The 20,110-nt window shown below is 38.4% G+C and overlaps 1 protein-coding gene across 2 annotated transcripts in view; it reads left to right on the plus strand.

The window, feature by feature from the left end:
* Window positions 1–3,759: 3,759 nt before the first annotated feature.
* Window positions 3,760–20,110, plus strand: part of LOC106874286 (toll-interacting protein) — a 54,777-nt gene continuing 38,426 nt past the window's right edge. The window contains exon 1 of one of the 2 annotated variants that reach the window (XM_089339811.1): window positions 3,760–4,433. In XM_089339811.1, coding sequence (XP_089195937.1) covers window positions 4,431–4,433 — 3 coding nt within the window. In that variant the 5' untranslated portion in view covers window positions 3,760–4,430. Of the gene's footprint in view, window positions 4,434–5,856; window positions 6,134–20,110 lie in introns of those variants that run through there. The other variant, XM_089339810.1, reaches the window with a different exon arrangement.

Consider the following 20,110-nt stretch of genomic DNA (forward strand, 5'->3'; position numbering starts at 1 on the left):
ATAACTTACTTACCTAAGTTGTAACATAATCTTCTTTGAAATAGTCACCTTGAGCAGCAATACACCAGTCCCAACGTTCCTGCCACTTTTGGAATCCAGCCTAGAAGATGTTTACTGTAAATGAGTCGAGTACGTTCTGTGATTCGCTCTGGATCTCAACAACAGTGCTAAAATGGCAACCTTTGAACTGCATTTTCATCTTGGGGAAGACATGGAAGTCTGCAGGTGCTAAATCTGACGAGTAGGGTGGGTGCAGAAGTGATACCATGGTGATTTTGGTAAGAAACTAACAAGTGAGCAGAGCACCTGCCCCTCTCCCTCTGTCATAGTTTATTTCTCCAGCCTATACCCAGTTCAGTTGGTCTTATCTTGCGGGTACTTGGAGACCTCACCAGTGCTAGTGCCATGTAAAAAGGACCCACTACACTCTGTTGAGTGGTTGGCATTAAGAAGTGCATCCAGCTGTATAAACCCCACATAAGCAGACATAGAACTTGGAGGAACCGTCTAGCTAATCTGTTCTTGCCAAACCATCCAACCCATGCTAGAATGGAAAAAGGGACATTAAATGATGATGATGATGATAACAATTTTGTAATAATCTTAATTAGGTTTTAGCCAATGGGGTTCAGTCAAGATTATTTTGAAACATAATCAATCAGTTTGTTAAATGAGACTAAAGACAATAACAAAATACTTTCTCTAGACCTCCAAAAACAAGCAGCAAAATAGCCAGACATTGTTTTCACAGAAAATTTGTAAACAGCATCACTTTCTCTGATGTTGGTATTTGTTTTATAATTTACAATTGTGCAAAGTTAAATTAAGGAGACACATATTTAAACACACACACACACAGCCATGCACAGAAATTTTCATAGAGAGCTTTCTAGTTGTGCAATCTCTTTCTCTTTTTACTTCTGTGATATTATGGACATATCTCTATTTAGCGATCTGTCTATCTCTCATACAGGCATTAAACAATAGGGGTTTTCTGTTGATAAGTAAAGAACTTTCTTGTTGATGATGATGATGGTGTTGGGTGGGGGTAGTAAATAGTTCTTTCATCACTCTTGCTTATGCTGAAAGGTTCATAGGCTGCCTATGAGGGAATAATGCTAGAGTTGTGAAATTTTGCATTAATTTCAACCCTTCTTGTAAATAACTGCATTGTTTCTGTCCAGGTAAACTGACATCTGACTGTTAAAAGAAGACTTCAAAAGTAACTGGTAGTGACTTCTCTTGAAAATGGACAAAATTTGGCATTGTGATGTTATCAAGTACCTGCAGAAAAAAGGTTTAGTCCCCAAGGACATTCATGCTGACTTGGTTGCTACATTAGGGGATGATACTCTAGTTTTATGAACAGTGAAAAAGTAGGCAGCTGAAATTAGGAGGGGAAGAGAGAGCCTTGAAGATGACCCAATGTGTGGATGTCCTGCAACTGCCATCATGAAGGAAAACATTGATCGTGTTTACCACATGTTGATGCATGACAGACAATTGACTCTAAATCCAATAGCCAAGGCTGTTTGCATATCCCGTGACAAGGTTGAGAATATTCTGCACAAAGTACTTGGCATGACAAAAGTTTCTGACACCTGATCAAAAGCACACCAGGCAGATCACATCACAGAAAAATCTGACATTGTTTAAGGCAGATCCAGCTGGTTTCCTTTGGCATTTCCTCAGCCAGGATGAGTGTTGGGTTCATCACTTTGAGCCAGAAACAAAGAGATAATCCATGCAGTAGAAACACCCCTCCTCACCTGCTCCAAAGAAAGATAAGGTCGTTTCATCTACAAGGAAGATGATGACTTCAGTTTTTTGGGATGCAAATGGCATTGAGTTTATTGACTGTCTTCAAAAGGGTCACACCATCAATGGAGAGTACTATGTCAATGTGCTGAGGCAGTTAGGAAAGACTATCAAGACCAAATACCCAAGAAACTGATGAATGGGGTCTTGTTTCATCAGGACAATGCTCCAGTACACGAGTCCTTGGCATCAATGGCTCCTGTGCATGGCTGTGACTTTAAACTGGTTTACTATCCTCCCTATTCTCCTGATTTGGCCCCCATCTGACTATCATTTGTTCCCCACCATGAAAAAACACTTTGTTGGGAACCAATAATGCAGTGATGATGACGTCATATCTGCTGTCGATGACTTGTTTTTACCAACAGGATTGAAGCACTGCAACACCGATGGAAGACGTATGTGGACCACATGGGTGTTTATGTTGAAAAATAAACCTCATTTGCTGACATTCCATGAGAGAATATTTGGTCAACCTGTGAATTTTTTAGCTGACCCTTGTATCAATATGATGGAAGACTTCTGCTACATATCACATCTGAATACACGTAAGCAAAAGAGTTCCAGGCATAGTTTCCAAGCTAAAAAGAAGAAATTTTGAAGTGCTGAACCTTAAAAATGAATGGAACCCTTGTAAAATCTATTTTCTCACCTTCCAATTGCTTTTGTGCCATTTTATTTTGCTAAATAAAGTACCAAATTCATTTTTATTAGTTTCATTTAGTCTTAGCGTATGTAGATTTACCAATAAATTATGGTATATTTTATCATTTGTGAGCTGGTAGCACAGTACTTGACATTTTCCAGCATTAAACTGCATGTTGTTTTCCTCAGTTTTCTTTATATTGCTTTCAAGTCCTGGTGTAATCCTTCAACATTGTCGAGGTTAATGCCTGTAATAATTTTGTATCATTGGCGTACCTAGTGACAGTGACTGTCTGATTGACAATAGTATTTCTAAGAGAGCCACTCATAAACAGTAATGATCCCAAGCAGTTCTCTGGGGGACTGCATTCAGGGTTTGTTTCATTAGAGAGGGCACTGCTGACTGAAACTGCCTGATTTCTATCTTTTAGGAAGTCACTCTCCGAGTTCATCCACTATGATAAGGTGGATCACGTAATGACTCACCTGATCAAAAGCCTTTGTGAAGCTGAGCTATATCATATCAACATCTAAATGGTCAAATAGCTGCTTCTAAACTCACTCATAGTACCTTAACAACTGTGTGAGGCAACTTCTTCCTGGTTGGAAGCTATGCTGAATACCATTCAATGTCATTTTTGTCTAGGAACATTATCAGTTTCTTTTTGACTGTGTGAAGTCAAAGACATGGGCCGGTAGTTTTTAGCCTTTATGGATAGGGCATATAATACCTTCTCTTGGCTTTTTAGGTGGTTTACCACTTGCAAGGAATATGTGCAATCTTGCTTGCATGGGTCAGACAGAATTTGAAGAGATGGATATAGTAGAAGAGATGGCTATAGTAGAAGACACTTGCCCAAGGTGCCACGCAGTGAGACTGAACCTGGAACCATGTGGTTGGTAAGCAAGCTACTTACCACACAGCCACTCCTGCGCCTATATATATATATATATATATATATATATACTTACTTGGAAATGGATGTGTGGCGTTCAATTAAATAATAATAATAAATAACATGTGTGTGTGTGTATATATATATGTATTTGTGTGTCTGTGTTTGTTCCCCCACCATCACTTGACAACAGATGTCGCTGTGTTTAAGTCCCCCGTAACTTAGCGGTTCGGCAAAAAGAGACCGATAGAATAAGTACTAGACTTACAAAGAATAAGTCCTGCAGTCGATTTGTTCGACTAAAGGCAGTGCTCCAGCATGGCTGCAGTCAAATAACTGAAACAAGTAAAAGAATATATATGTGTGTGTGTGTGTGTCTTAGCGCGCGTTTATTTCCTTGTTTTCATACCGTGCGTTAGGCGTAAAGGGTATTACTATCATAAAAATGGTGTTGCTTGTTTCCAGTATTCTATGGAACAACAAAGGAGGAAATACCTGCTTTAGAAACAAGTGAGGATTGGCGACAGGTAAGCTATCTGGCCATAGAAAATTTGCTTCAACAAATTTCATCTGACCCATTGTGAAATTACGATAGCCCTTTGTGGAACGGCCAAAAGAAAAATAAAACCATTATATAGCTTGTCAGCACAAAGATAAGTTTTAAGATGATTACAACTATAAAAGGGACACATTAGTGTGAGAATGGCGGTCAAAGGGACCATATTCTTCAAAATGAGGCACCGCTAAAGACTTTATCACCATGGATAAAATCTTGTAGAGTGCACTGGTTGTAGACGATGGATAATACTTGAATAGTTGGAACAACATTGGAAATTTTGCTAGAACTCGTGTGTAAAGGAGCGAAGTAGACACCAACGTCCAAAACATTCATACTATAATAGCATGCTAAACAGCGTACCAAATAACAACACAACTAAACGCTAATCCACTCTCCTGCAAAGGATTTTTACAAGAGAATCTGACTGGGTGGTGGTGGTCGCAAGGTGCACACAAACGGCCAGATATATTCCTATAAGGCATCCAAAATGTGAATGGAATTAAAAGAGTAAAATGGTAAGGCATTTAATTTGTCTCTGTTGATTCTGCTCTGTATCGTAGCAACAAATAGTTTTTGACTGGGTGTGTAACACAGATTGAAGGAGACAGAGGTGTGTATTTATATCAACAGGTGTCAAATAGTCTTTAGAGTATTTTGATGAGTTCTCTGGTAGGAAGAATTCGGTGAGTTAAATTTATAGTTGCAGCATTGGACTAAAAATAACCACCACAATACATTTTTAATATTCTATATCTCCAACTTACAAATTAGAGGTGAGAAAGGCAGAAAAAAATTGAGCCCAAAAGGGAGCCACGACGTGTTTCCCTCCCTCAAATCGCAACCTACCACCTTTTAAAAATGTCACATTCATGAATGTATGTAAAAGAAAAAACGGAAGGAAAGAATGGTTTCGGTTGGAACGTCTTTGATAGTAGGTCTGTTGTATCCGGGCTGACATGCGACCAAATAACAACAACCATTATGGATTCAAATTTTGGCACAAGGTTGGCATCAACTCCAGTATTTGACTGGTATTTATTTAATCAACTAGTTAAGGTTGAAAGGCGAAGTCAACCTTGGCGGAAACACACACATAATAATAATATTGTTTTCTACTCTAGGCACAAGGCCCGAAATTTTTGGGGAGGGGGCCAGTCGATTAGATGGATTCCAGTACGCAACTGATACTTAATTTATCGACCCCGAAAGAATTTGAACTCAGAATGTAAAGACACGAAATACCGCTAAGCATTTCGTCCGGCTTGATAACATTTCCTCTAGCTCGCCGCCTCAAAATGAAAAATAATAAACAGTAAATAAGTGAAGTTTATTACATCCACGAAACAACGAATCAACAAGAAAGTCAAACGCGTTGCTAGAAATAGCAATTAAATCTCCTTCTATCCACACCGCACTGTCTTAAAAGGAAGGACACGTTAGGACAATGCATTCCATATTTAAGACGGGTTTGTCACTGCTACACCATCTTTGACTACAGGGTTCACTCAGTCAGGGCCGAGCCGTGCGCTAAAATAACAACGAAGTCCGAATTTTGCTTCATTGCTAACACGCACACAATCATACGAAGTAAACACCGACTACACTCATAAAGCCCAACTCATTTAAACCTTTTTTACACTTAAATATTGCCTTTGTTAACCATTAAGATTAACGATGTTAAATAATAGTTTCTACTGTATTTCGGAACAGATAAATATCATTGTTATTATTATTATTGTCCTCCGACATAATTCAATTTGCCTCTGTGATAAAAAGGCGAAATGCAACAACTACATCAAGAGTAGATAACTCGTGAAGTGGTTATTATTTGTAAGGCCACCGCTAGGGGACGCTACTTTCGGAATTTCTCTCTGTTTTTCTTCCTCCCCCTCTTCCCCTGCCAGAGACCAAAGCAGCTGTCGTGCGAGTTGTGACGTCACTTCCAATGGAACATGTCCTTCGGTTTGGGCCGATCAAATAAACAGCTGTAGCGCCAGCTACTGCCGCCAAACACACATTTTGGGCAGAGGCAACAGAATCATCTTCAGAACGTTGAGGTTGACCAGTCTCTTGCCGAAGATTAAAAAGAAAAAGAAAAAACGTAAAAAGAGACGACAGGACACGACGTCTTGTATCTCTCTTTTTTCTCCTGCGAATCTGCTGACTTGAGGTTTGTTTTAGGACGGACACTATGTCGACTGATCGACGAAGTCAGGTACGTTGAGAAATAGCACGAGTAATACGCTGTCACTTATTATTATTATTATTATTATTATGTTTCTACTTTGATCTTAAACAGGAAGTTGTGATATTCAGGTTTTATTTATATTATTCATAAACACCAAAGTGAAGTCGTATCAAACAGGGAAATCGAAATCAAATTTTCCATAGCAGGTTTACCGGGAACTACCTTCTTTTTCTCTCTAATTACTTAATCACTCACCTTATTGCTTTTTAAATAGTTGCAGCTATGTTTACAGTTTTGAGCGTGCAGTTACTTCTTTTAGATATGTAATTAGCAGTTGAGGAAGAACCGAACTACACCAAGGAGGAAAACGTATGTGGTTTCTTCAACTTGGTTGTAATCGCCCCCAGATTACCTTATTAAAATATTAAAAACAAAAAATGGATACAGTTTTGTCCTAGTTAGCCTAAAAGATGTGGCGGAGTTTCGATATGATTATTTGATCCGCTATAAATAGCAGCCAAATCTCTCAGCTTACGCGTTGCCTTCTCAAAAACAAAAACATAGAAAGGATACACGAAAGAATGTTACTCTAGATATACAAAAGGACGGGATGGAGTTTTGGAACAGCTACAACATGAGGGAAACTCTATGTGGCCATTTGATGTGCAAGAAATAACAGCTGAATCTCCCTCAGACCACACCCTGTTTTCTTATAAAGAAAGGGATACATTGGGGAATGTAGTCCTAGATGTACAAAAAGACAGGGCAGTGTTTCGGAATAGCCACTGCTACCTCGTAGGGAAGAAAAAGGGTACGGAATCGGATAGTGGGTGGGGTTCGAAAATGTAAAAAACAAAAACAAAAAAAAATGGGGACGGGTGGGTGGGAAGGATTGTTTTAGATTTGTAATTCCTGTAGCATGAAAACACGGCAATAATTTAAAAAGATAAAGGTAAAACCCATGCAGTTCATTGTCTTGATGTTGTGGAGGCTATTCAAAAGCCTCACCAAAGATGTGATGGAGACTGCTGGACGAGGCTAAACAGGAAGAATCTTCTGCTCACAACAAACAAACAAGGAAGAAGGAGAAACGAAACTAAATCATGTAATTTATCTGCCACTGGTAGTTACTGTTGTTGTTGTTGAGAGCCAGGTCAGTCGTGGCCGAGAAGATTATATGCGTTACAACATATAAGAGACTACAATATCTAATGTATTGTTTTTTTTTAAATTTTGTTTGCGGTCCGTGGGGTGTGATTTGAGGAATGTTTGACTGCTGTTTTTAGCAGGTCGAATGACTACAGAAAGAGGCTGTGATCAAAAGCATTCTCACTGCGATCATTTCGTTTTTTAGGGGGAGAGGTGAAGAAGGGGGTACCAAGCAACGGACTACATTATAAGATGTGTCCTTCCTTTTTGGTTCCAAGACTGTAGGGTATGATTTGAAGAATTGGCTGGTGTTTCTAGCAGATTATCCAAGCACAAACAGGCTCTGATTGCTCCTGTTGGACTAGTATCTTTTACTGTTACTTCGTGAGGTGTGAAAACTAGGGACTACATTATATGATATCCCCCCCTCCCATGACGGTAGGGTGTGATTTTAGGGAGATTTGGCTGTTATTTCTAGCAGATCAAATGACCACATAAAAATTTCCTTGTTTGCATGTATTTTACTGTCATCCTTTCTGACGGAAAAAAAAAACGAAAAGAAAAGTCAGTGTTGAAAGGACTGCAGCTACGATAGCCATTCTATTTACTTGTTGATTTCCTGGACAACAGACAACTTGTTACTCCCGCCAAGATTTTATTATTATTATGCTTAGCGGCATTTCATCCGTCTTTACGTTCCGAGTTCAAATTCCGCCGAGGCCGACTTTCCCTTTCATCCTTTCGGAGTCGATAAAATAAGTACCAGTGAAACTCTGGGGGTCGATCTAATCGACTCATCACCTCCCTCAAAATTGCTGCCCGTGTGGCAAAATTTGAAACCATCATCATCATTATATCTTTGTTTTTTAACACATCGTTACCCCAGAATAATAACCTTAAATTCAATTTTTTTTTTAACACTGGCCATATTTGTATGTTTATTTTCTTTAAAAATGAGTTGTTTTGGTTGAAATAATCGGTGGTAGTTGTGATACTACTGGGATCTGATGTTGTATCCTGAGGCTAAAAATGAATTAAAATAGTATTGATAATAATAATAATAATGAAAATCTCCTTAATTGTCATTAGGCCATCCTTCTCAGATGAAGAATGAATGAATAAATACACATTACAACACAATATAAGTACACTATTTAAATGGACAAAAAAATAGATATGAATGTTACGATGTGTGTGTATCAGAGCATAAGTTTCGATTACTGAACCAAGTGGTGATCATTAGCTTATGTTCGAATGCAGTTCATTAAATTAAATAATTTTAATGTTGTCAGTAATGTTTTTCTTTTTTTCTTTTATCAACAATTATTCATTTCCACTTGTTTATCAGCGTAAAATATTTCCCTATACTATTTTTTCGGAAGGGATTTATAACCCAAATCTAAGGATTGTCTCTTCCACAAAAGTAGTAGTAATATGCAATATTGATAACTATATGATGATACTAATACGTGTTCGTAACGTTTTAGATTAAGCTTTAATATGCTAATAACGCGTTATTAATTATTCTCGAACGATCGCAGCGGCAACATTCTGTTGTCAATTCGTTAATATGATCATCTTTTCGTTATCTGTCTAAATAATACAGGAATTAGTTTCTCATAAATTCCCGTTCAAAAATATTGTTTCAGTCTTTGAAACCGTGTTTGGAAGACTATCTGGTTCCAATTCCGCAGTTTATAATCCATCATTATTTCTCTCATGCCGCTAAAACATGAACGTCTCAAATTTCTTTCCTCCTCCCCCATTGTCCTCGTCTCTCTTCCAACGTCTTGTGTGTCCATGTAAGAAATATCGTTTGTTATTTAGCCTCTGGTCAGGTCTGTAGTTAGATATTTCCTTGCGGTGATGTATCCGTCTGTTTAGGGGGGGGGGGGTATCTGTTTATTGTACAGTTCGTTCTTTAAAAAGAGGTGGAGTGTTAAGGGATATTTAGTTTCTGTTTCTAGCATGTGAAGCGGTCGTGTAAGAGACTACTTCAGTAGCATTGTTGTTTCGCTGCCCTCGTTATTATATATCGAAAGCGACAATAATATTGATGTTTGCTTCAAAGATAGAATAATGTGTTCTTTAATGGTAGCAGCGATGGAGATACTTTCAAGCAGGGGATACTCAATGCTTTTTTGTATAAGATGACAAAAGTACAACAGTTAACAGAGATTGCGTAGAAGACAGAAAAGCGAAAAAGAAAAAAAGAAAATCAATGCGGGCGTCAACATAATCTCTTAGTAAGAAAGGAGAGTTTTCTAGTATTTCCTTGTTTTCTGTATTCTTTGGCAGATTTCCTCGGTAAACACTCTCAGACAGTCCAAGAATGCTTTTCTTTCTCTACAAAGATGTAATGACTAATGTTAAATAATGCATTCAGGCCTCTGAGTAATTCTCTGTTAGGAGCGCCAGTGGCCCAATGAATAAACTGTTGGTTTTTGGACTCCTTCCCTCCTGGTCGAGTGCTCCAGTTGTCCACCATTCTTGTGCTCACTGACATTCATCTCTACTTCCTAATTAAGATATCGTTAGTAATTGTGATTCAAGTGCATCATTAAATAAAACGTCACTTTACTAGGTTTAATTTTGATGACTGCTTTATGTTTTTTTTTTTTTAATGTTGAAGACTCTTCATACTGTTCTGGAAGCAAGTTGGTTCATAAACTGAGACCAGTAACAGATTATATTAGTTCAATTCAACAGACAGAATTCAATCTGAAGAGTTAATAACTTTTATTTACATGAAAGAAAATTACCGGAGAACTTTCATCTAATTCTTCCAAATCTCTCTGCTAAAACTGTATTGAGACCATTTGTGGGGATTTTTTTTTTATCACAGCAACAGGTTCTACAACACAAGGTTTAATGGAACTTACTGAAGCAAGCCAGCACACTTGCAGCATTACCACGGGCAACGGTGAGGCTAAGGAATTGGGAAAGCCAAGTGCCCTCAATGAGGCAAGCTGCAAACGTTGACAAGAACTTTGCAGTTAGTGGCTCAGTCCCTCTGAACATCTCAAATACCACAGGTTGGAAGAGGTAGTTCACTGTCAGGTCCCAATACTTCAGGGTTTTCTTCCGTTCGGTTATGGAAGCAGTGACCCTCCCAATAACAGCAGCATCCAGGATGTGGGAGGGAGCAAAGGAGTCACAGACTGTGGAATTCCGAATGAGGCACCTACCTCTAAGCCAGGAACAGAGGGTAAAACTATCTGGTCTCTTTCCATCACTTCTAGTTAACCTCAATGGCTCCAGAACTAACGGATATTAATTCAAGCCAGGGCTTGCTTAATGATTTGGTTTAGCTTGGTATGACGAGTGAAGCGACCAGCATTTAGGTGGCAAGACAGACCGTGAAGACTTGTGGGGTTGAGGGATCTACCACAGTGGCATCTCAGTCTCCTACAGATATCAGCTCCCACTCTGAGTGTGATAGAGATGTTGAGTTGATATAGACTGAATAAACCTCCAATGTTGGCCACAGGCATCAATCCAGTCTCGTCAATATTTTGCACTAGCTTAAATTAGGTGACACCTTGAAAATTGATCAGAATGATCAAGGAGAGAGTTGAAAGTTGCATCTGAACACAGATTGTCCTATACTCTCTGTTTCCGTCTATCCTCCACTGTAACTGGAACTGACAAACCTAGCTCTCGCCACTGTGATAGAGCTTCATTCATTTCCCTGTTGGAATTAGTCCATGTTGGAGAGGAGTGGATGTTGCCTACCAAAGGAGAGCAAGCATGGATGGAGGAAAGAAAACAGGGAAGAGATAAAGACGAGCACTTTTGCAGACCTAGACCCCCCAAACTCATTGGGCAAAACAGCTTGGTCATGGGACTCTAGGGAGAGTTTGACATTGACCAAGCATTCGAGTTTCCTGAAGATTAAGTTGTCAAAGTATTGGAGGGACAACAGGAATCTGTAAGAGGGACTAACTCTCAGAAAATACAACAGCTTAGGAATTGACAAGTAATTTCTTAATATAAAAAGACCTTGGTGGGGCTCAATTCAAGATTTTTTAAAAGTTGTTTGAGGTTAGCCATTTTGGATATAAAGATGGATTCAAAAGCTAGGTCAGTGATTGGGGCTCCAAAGGAGCACCACACTGATGAAGGAGGAATCACGATTGAGGAAAGGGAGTCAACAAATAGTTTAGTAGTCTGCTCATGCGAATCTGGGAGGTTGAGGAGCCAGAGCTTGCATTTGGAGCTGTTAATGCTAAGACCTCTATGACCAAGTTCCTCGATCATTGTCTTCACAGTTGCAAGCACCTGGTCAGGAGGGTCTCCCAAACAAGCATCATTGAGGTACTAGACATTTAGGTCTAGGTCGGCTCCCACCTTGGTAACATCATCAATACCCAATGCAAACAGGGCAGGACCAAGTGGATCACCCTGTTGGACTCCAGAGGCAGATGGGATGAGGTGGTCACCAAACGATAAGTAGGAGGACTCTTGATAGACTTGCCATGCAAAGTGATAAAGTGGTGGGGAATTCTCCCTTACTGTGCAAAGGATGACGTCTCAACCGATGGAGTTAAAAGCATTCTTAAGGTCAAGTTTGAGGATGACCTTTGGGGACTCAGAGGACAAGTTGGTGAAAGCCCTGGTGGCATGAGCAGCAGCTTCACAACCTAGCTTAGTATATATATATATATATATATATATATATATATATCATCATCGTCATATATATATATATATCATCATCGTCATATATATATATATATATATATATATATATATATATATATATATATATATAACATTTAATAACCTAACAGTATGTCTTTTCTACTCCTCTGATGAGATTTTGTCCAATATAAATGTTTTCATTTACTGGAATTTAATTCTTTGGGCAAAATTGAAACACCTGTAAGAGAATATGTTGAATTTTTGCAGTTGATTAATTATATTAATGCTACATCTCCATTTTCTGAATTTTAATTTGAATATTTGTAAACCAAGATTTATTCTTAAACCTATTATTTTATGAATATTACTATTCACAAAAAAATAATAGGTAATGAACCAGTAATTCATTGGATATTTTTATCCCTTAATGAGTCTATTTTAACCACTATATATATATATATGAAATACACACATTTTCATTTATTCATTTTATTGCTTGCTTTCATATTGGTCTGATTTACAAGAGAGCTTCTATGCAGTATCTCTACCTGCTAGAGATGCTAATCAGATTTCTCTCAAGTCACATGCTACTTTCATAAAGAAAAGAACACTTTGAATAATGTAGTCCTAGATAAATTGGTCTGAAAAAAAAATGTTTATTGTCTGAACACTCTTAAACTAGGACTGTTTGGCCACTGAACTCTTTTTATTTAACTGCACCTTTTTACATAGCTTGTACAGCCCTTACAAGCCATTCAGCTATACCTAGTTTTCTCAGTGGCACCTTTTCAAAAGCTTCTATGATTCCATCTCAGGTGCATCTCTTTTGTCTTTGTAACAATTTGCAATGATACTACTACACTGAAGTCACTGTTGCCACTACACTGACTAGAGTGGCACCTTATTGAATGAGGGTGACCACTCACTCTACCACATTTACTGCATCTATAGACAGGCTTTCACTTGTGCCTGTATAATAGGCCCCAAGCTGCAGGGCCTGAGAATTGTTGTGGACAGAGCAGACACAATACAGAGATCAATATACATGGAATCTCGAAGGTGAAGTTGTCGACCAAAGGGTTATGGTCCACATGGTTGGGTGCACAGTCATGGGGAGTTGTTCACCTTTGAGAACCAGAGAGTGGGAGCCGTAGTCTTGTATGAACAAGTCCAGGTTTGACATCAGCATTCTACTTGTTCAACAACCTCTCATAGTAGCATTTTCATACCTTTTTCTTACTAACAGAGTCCTAGCAATTGTGCCTTCACATTTTAGATACACTTCTCCCTGATGACATCTAGGCTCCCTCTGTCATATTGTCTTGTGATCCTGAATCTCTCCAGCCTCAAATCCTCATGTTGTAGACCATGCAAAGTTCTTCCTGACTGCTTCACCCCTAACTAAGTATACCTGATACCTAGCTTCCCTTCAAGCTACCTGGTAATGTTCTGTACTTCTATTTTCATTCCAGACTTTTCAAAGCAGTCTTTTAGCTTTTACAGCTTTATCTACCATACCATTCTACCAATACATCATTTTCAAACTGGCTGGAACCTTGTATTTATTACATATCTAGTCCAAAACCCTGAGCATATTATCACATAGGAACTCCCAGTTGTCATATGTATCAAGTAGAATCTGTCCAAACCTATGTTTTGCTACAAGTTCTTTAAGCTTTTATGTCTTTTTGCTCCATATTGTCTTCTGCTTCTGAAGGTCACTGCTAGCACTCACTGCACATGCAACTGTGTGCTGCCATCTGTTGGTGCGCTACAGAATTAGTCCGAGAACTTTTTGATACCACCTCGTATGTACCAATATTAGAAATTATTAAGATGTTTGAAATAATCATTGCCCTTAAACTCAGCAGGAAGTTCTTGCACTGAGTTATAAAACTATTGAATCTTATATACCAATAAAGCTTGTTCATCAAAAGATGATGGACTCTCCCATAGAAGATGATGTATGAGTGTCCAGTTTTTGCTGAATGACCTGCACAAATAATTTGTTTTTAGTGATCAAATGTATGTGCTGTACATTTACTCATTCCCTCCATCTAATCAGCTTTACCTGAACAGGTGCACAGTGTACCACATGTCAGGTGTCAAAGTGATTGCAGAACAATGTGAGATGAAGTGTTTTGCTCAAGAACACAATGCACTACCTGATCTAGGGATTGAAACCACAATCTCGTGATCGTGAGTGCAACAACCTAACCACTAGGCCATGCATCCTCATCATCAAAAGATAAATATCATTTAAATGACAGTATAAGCAGAATAGATGCTGGCATGGCTGTGTGGTTTAGAAGCTTGCTTTCTAACCATGTGTTCAGTTCCACATTATGGTATTATGGGCTTCTACTATCATCTCAGCTGATCAAAGCCATGTGAGTCTTTTGCTAACAGTTTAAGCTGCACCAGTGTTCAAAAAGTGCCTTGGATGCTGTACAATTGAAATGATTCCCATCCTTATGAAAAATATGGGGAAATTTTATTATTCATGTGCTCATGACCACCTGGCCCAGATGTTGCATTACCCACAGTACCTACCTTAAGATTGTACTGGCTGTACCATTTCTTCAGCTCTGTGGTACCAGGAATACAGTTGAGAATCCTTTATCTGAAAGTTTTGGTACTGGAACTGTTTTGGATTTTGTATTGATTGTATATGTGCATCTTAAAATGCTCCAACTAGGGCATAGGATCTTAGATCTAAATATTTTGTTATTTGTATTTTATAATACAACTTACCTGCACAAACTGTGAAGATAGATTCATTTAAATTTGGAACTAGTAACAGTTTCACTTCATCATAACAAATCTGTCTATTATCTTTTCATTTCAGGTTGTCAACCACATATAACTGTTACATGTCACATTTGCTTTCTACACATTCATTTTATGCTCATCTACGGTTGCTACTCATTCAAAGTGCTTTCAGGAATTTTCCATTTGTGGTAACTCTTCAGCCCTACCCAATCTCTACAATTGTTACTCCTCTTCCTTACTTGTCAACTCAACACTTGTTCTTCTTTCCTAATATTCACTGCCTTACCCATTCCCTATCACTCCCTCTCCTATACACTCTTGCAACTCCACCCACATGCCTGGATCTTCAGCCCCCATTCACTTTTACTCACCTCATACCTTTAGGGTCCACACAGACACTTCATTGCTGCTACTTCTATCTCTAATTACCACCTATACTCTCTCTTCTAAAATGTGAGTAGACATATGGCCCCTCAACAACAAGAAATCTGTTCTGCTCCATTCACTTCTTGACATTACCTGAATAGGTGCAAGGTGTATCATGCGTCAAATGTCAAAGTGATCACCAAGCAACGTGAGATGAAGTGTTTTGCTCAAGAATACAATGCACTACCCAGCCTAGGAATTGAAACCATGATCTCACAATCATGAGTGCAATACCCTAACCACTAGGCCATGTGTCCTCATCATCAAAAGATGAATATCATTTCAATGACAGTATAGACAGAATAGATGCTGGCGTGGCTTCGTGGTTTAGAAGTTTGCTTCCTAACCATGTGTTTCCGATTCAGTCCCACCGTAACCATTATGGGCTTCTACTATTGTCCCAGCATTAAGCTGCCTCTCTTTGGGCATGTGTATATACACACACACACACACACACACACACACACACACACAATATGTAACTTGAGTAGCGTTCTTTGTGCAACATGTGGTTGAGCATTGTCTTGCAAGAGAATTGGCCTGCATCTATTGACCAATTGCGGTTGTTTAATTGCAAGTTCACTCATCATTTCATCCAAATTGCTGATGTATATATCTGCTGTAATTCACTTACCAGCTCTCATGAAGCATTGGACCACCAAACAGACACCATTGGCTTTTTTTGGTGAATATTCTTTTTTTAGATTGTTTTACCATTTCATCTCTATCCAACCACCGTGCAGAACGCTTGCTATTGCTGAAAAGAATCCATTTTTCATCACGTAACAATACGATGCAAAAATGGTTCGCTTTTATGCTATGGCAGCAAAGAACAGCAAGTTTCAAGACAACGTGTCATTTGGCGCTCGTTCAGTTCATGTGGTAACCACTTGTCCAGCTTCTTTACCATGCCAGTTTGTTTCAGATGATCCAATACAGTTGGAATCGAAACATCAAACCTTGCTGGGAACTCACGCATAGTTTGAGATGTATCCGCTTCCATTACAGTTTCCAGCTCATCATTATCCACCTTGCAACAGTAAAGTCACCAGACTGGAACTTTTCAAATCTGCGACGTACACTGCACTCATTCGCCACATCTTCACCAAACACCTCATTGATGTTTCGAGCTGTCTGAGTGGCACCTTGGGCAAATGTCTTCTACTATAGCTTCAGACTGTCCAAAGCCTTGTGAGTGGATTTGCCAGACGGAAACTGAAAGAAGCCCATCATATATATGTATATGTTTGTGTGTCTGTGTTTGTCCCCTCACCATCGCTTGAGAACCGATGTTGGTGTGTTTACATCTTTGTAACTTAGCGGTTTGGCAAAAGAGATCGATAGAATAAGTACTAGGCTTACAAAGAACAAATCTTGGGATTGATTTGTTTGACTAAAGGCAGTGCACCAGCATGGCCACGGTCAAATGACTGAAACAAATAAAAGAATAGAATATTATATACATATTCTTGAATGCCAGATATTTTAACTCCACCATGGTATCTCTGCACCCACACTCTCGGAGTGGTTGGCGTTAGGAAGGGCATCCAGCTGTAGAAACTCTGCCAAATCAGATTGGAGCCTGGTGTCGCCTCCTGGTCCACCAGTCCTCAGTCAAATCGTCCAACCCATGCTAGCATGGAAAGCAGACGTTAAACAACGATACGATATATATATATATATATATATACAAGAATAAGGGCAGGGAATCGTCAATTAGTAATAGAATTAATAATTAACAATTTTGCCAAGTAGTTCAGTATGAAAAAAAACCTTTATCGGTAAAATCATTTATCATCGTAAATATACAGGGATTAGCATTGAGTTGCTTCTCCAACATACTGAAAATTTAGAAATAGCAGTCAAAAAACTACTGATTCTAAACTACAAATTTTTCTCATAAATATCGCCATCCATTTAGAGAAAAATTTGTAGTTTAGAATCAGTAGTTTTTTGACTGCTATTTCTAAATTTTCAGTATGTTGGAGAAGCAACTCAATGCTAATCCCTGTATATTTATGATATATATATATATATATATATATATGTTGGCCTCCCATATACATAATTTGAAGAGGGAGAATGTGAGTTACCATCTCGAATGGTCGGTCTTGTCCAAAGCTCACCACTTTAGTGTTAATATGAATAAATATAAATTGTGTGTAAGGGAATCATACTTTATCCTTAAATCCTATGGGCCAAAACTTCTAAATAAGTAATCCGACGTAGTCCCATTTTCTAACCACAAGTTTTTCTCAACAAGATTAATAACATCGAAGGAAACCAGTAATGCCTCACAATCGTTGTGAATGAGACATATAATTTCTTACCTTGAAATGAATATATTGTTGCACCTGTGATATTCAGGATAGCCATGCATGTTGCATTTTGTTTCTTGCTGGAGTGATTTGGGTAACTTCTTTGAGCATATTCCATTTCCCATGCAGGGAGAGGAGAGGTTCTCAGTGCCACCTGGACCTTGTATCATAAACTTCTTCACAATCTCATGCAAAGTTCTGTTTTCATTCCCATCTGGTATCTCTGCAGACTCTAACCTCTCATTATCTTCGCTGTTTCCTATTTTGAACTCATTTCTCAGAATTATAAGCATATGACAAAGTGGCAAGCCTTGTTTTTGAAATTCTCTAACATATATACATGAGCTACAGGGATGCCAAGAACATGCCTTTTTCTGAAATCAGTCAGAAGTTCTGAGAGTTGAATTTTGTAACTAAATCAGGGCAATTTTCAAGTTTCTTTTTGGCTGTTATTTACAATTTCTGCACATTTTGGGTTGCATGTGTAAGTCAGGTACAGATCGCATTCACCGAATTGAGTTACTGTTGCCATGGCATCCTGAAAATGCTGATGCGTATTGCATGGGCTTCCAGGATGATCCTTATTGTTTGTCACTTATGTTATTCTGCTAACTACCCTGTGCCCTGTTGTGACACAACTTAGTTGTTTGTATGTAATGCTACTTTAGAACAGAGTAATTTCATGACAAAAGACAGAAAAATTAGTTTCCCATAAAAATAAAATATTAGGGTAAACCGAATATTTTATGAGGAATTTACCATCTTTAGTGGATGATTCCAATGTAAATTGAGGCGCAGGGAATAGTGTCATATTTTAGATACACTTTTGAAATAAGTAGCAAGTATGTGAGTTGCATGAGACTCTTGTGATCTAATAATTCTACTTTTTGCGATTAGCATAACACTATAAAACAGTACAGAATGTTTAATGCTGTTGTATTCACTGCACAACAAAAGAAAGAGCAGTAATTCACAAGTAAAACAAAACCTTGTATTTAATAACACAAAGCATAACAAAGACACAGAGCCATTGTTTATCATTAAGACTTGTAATCATTCAAATGAATAGGCATTTTTAGAATTGCTTGTTGCAATTGTAAGGAGAGCGATGAGTTGGTGTTTCCAAAACTACCATTATTATTGGTAGTTCTATTCAAGTGAGAAAAACATATCCAAAGCTTTGAAGTTTCCATCATGGTTATTCTGAACTTTGGTATTAGTTCTAGACCAGTGCTTCTAAAAGTGGGGTATGAAATTTGCATTGCAACTATGTGATCCTAAATATGATCGAAATTCTGTGGCTGTTTTTACCATAGAGTTGGATTAGTCTTTTAAGTGAAATATAGTAGATGGGAACTATATGTAAGGCTTTTAGATGTATGTATCGGTATGTCAAATGAAAATACCTTATGGTATTTTGATTTATCTTGGTTACTTCCCTTTAGAACTGGTTGTCTTTGACTTCACCTTTCACCATCATTATCATCATTTAATGTCCATTTTCCATGCTGGCATGGGTTGGATGGTTTGACAGGAGCAGGCAAGCTGGAGGGCGGCATCAGACCCCAGTCGTCTGTTTTGGAATAGTTTCTATGACTGGATGCCCATCCTAACACCAACATCCTTACCGTGTGTACTGGGTACTTTTTATGTGGCACCAGTTCCAGTACTTTATACGTGACACCAGCATGGGTGTTTCATACATGGCACCAACATGGGTGTTTTTTACATGACATCAGCAAGGTGCTTCTTATATGGCACCAATACAAGTGATTTATAAGTGGCATGATTGCTTCAACTCCACCTCCAACCACAGCCCATACTATCTTAATATCGATACATGATCTGTCTCTGAAATATACTGTAAGGGAGTGTACTACTCCCTCCTAGCCACTAGCAATACCAAGAGACTAATTCTTTCTGGGTAATTTCCTGTCCTCGGTGCTGGACAACTGCCGGCGAGAGATAGCAGCTTATTTGACCCTACTCACAGTATATAAATATAGAAGTGACAAACAGTCACTGATCTTATAATGAGTAATACAGCTAGATTGTTTGTCAATGACCAGCTGGAAAAGATGTTTTCCTGGAGTTAAAAGGTAGTAATGTAGTCCTACACAGGACTGCCACCTTACGTTAGCAAATAGATTCTACTATGCAATATAGTTACTACTTAGATCTCATGCTGGGGCTGACAACATTGAATGCATTATTTTTTTTTTGTTTGTTTCTAATATCATATTCATGTGCTGTAAATCTGTTTTTGAAATGTTTAGTTGGCCCTATATAATACCTATACATTGTCATACCCTTGAGGGAGGAGGAAACTTCTGAAAGAATGCCAGAATTCCAGTTTTTCTCTCTTTTGATGTCACAAGATTTAACCACTGATTATAATAATTTTAATGATTTCTTACATATGTACAAAGCCTCATATGTACAGGCAGAGAGGACAGATGTTTTTGAAAAATTCACAAAATCATTAATTTTAGCTGCAAACAAACTTTATTGACATCAATGTGTTCATATTGAATTAGCATTCGTCAAAATCAAGTGTGGAAAACAACCTCCATCATGTGGTGTCCATTTTCATTGATGCATTTCTGAAGGCGTTCTTGGAAGTTGGCCTCCACTTTCTCCAGCATTGATCTCTTGATTTGGGCGACTTCCACGTGAATAGCTTCTTTAAAATCAT

This window comes from Octopus bimaculoides, chromosome 22 (assembly GCF_046866305.1).
Source record: "Octopus bimaculoides isolate indiv1 chromosome 22, ASM4686630v1, whole genome shotgun sequence".
Lineage (NCBI taxonomy): Eukaryota > Metazoa > Mollusca > Cephalopoda > Octopoda > Octopodidae > Octopus > Octopus bimaculoides.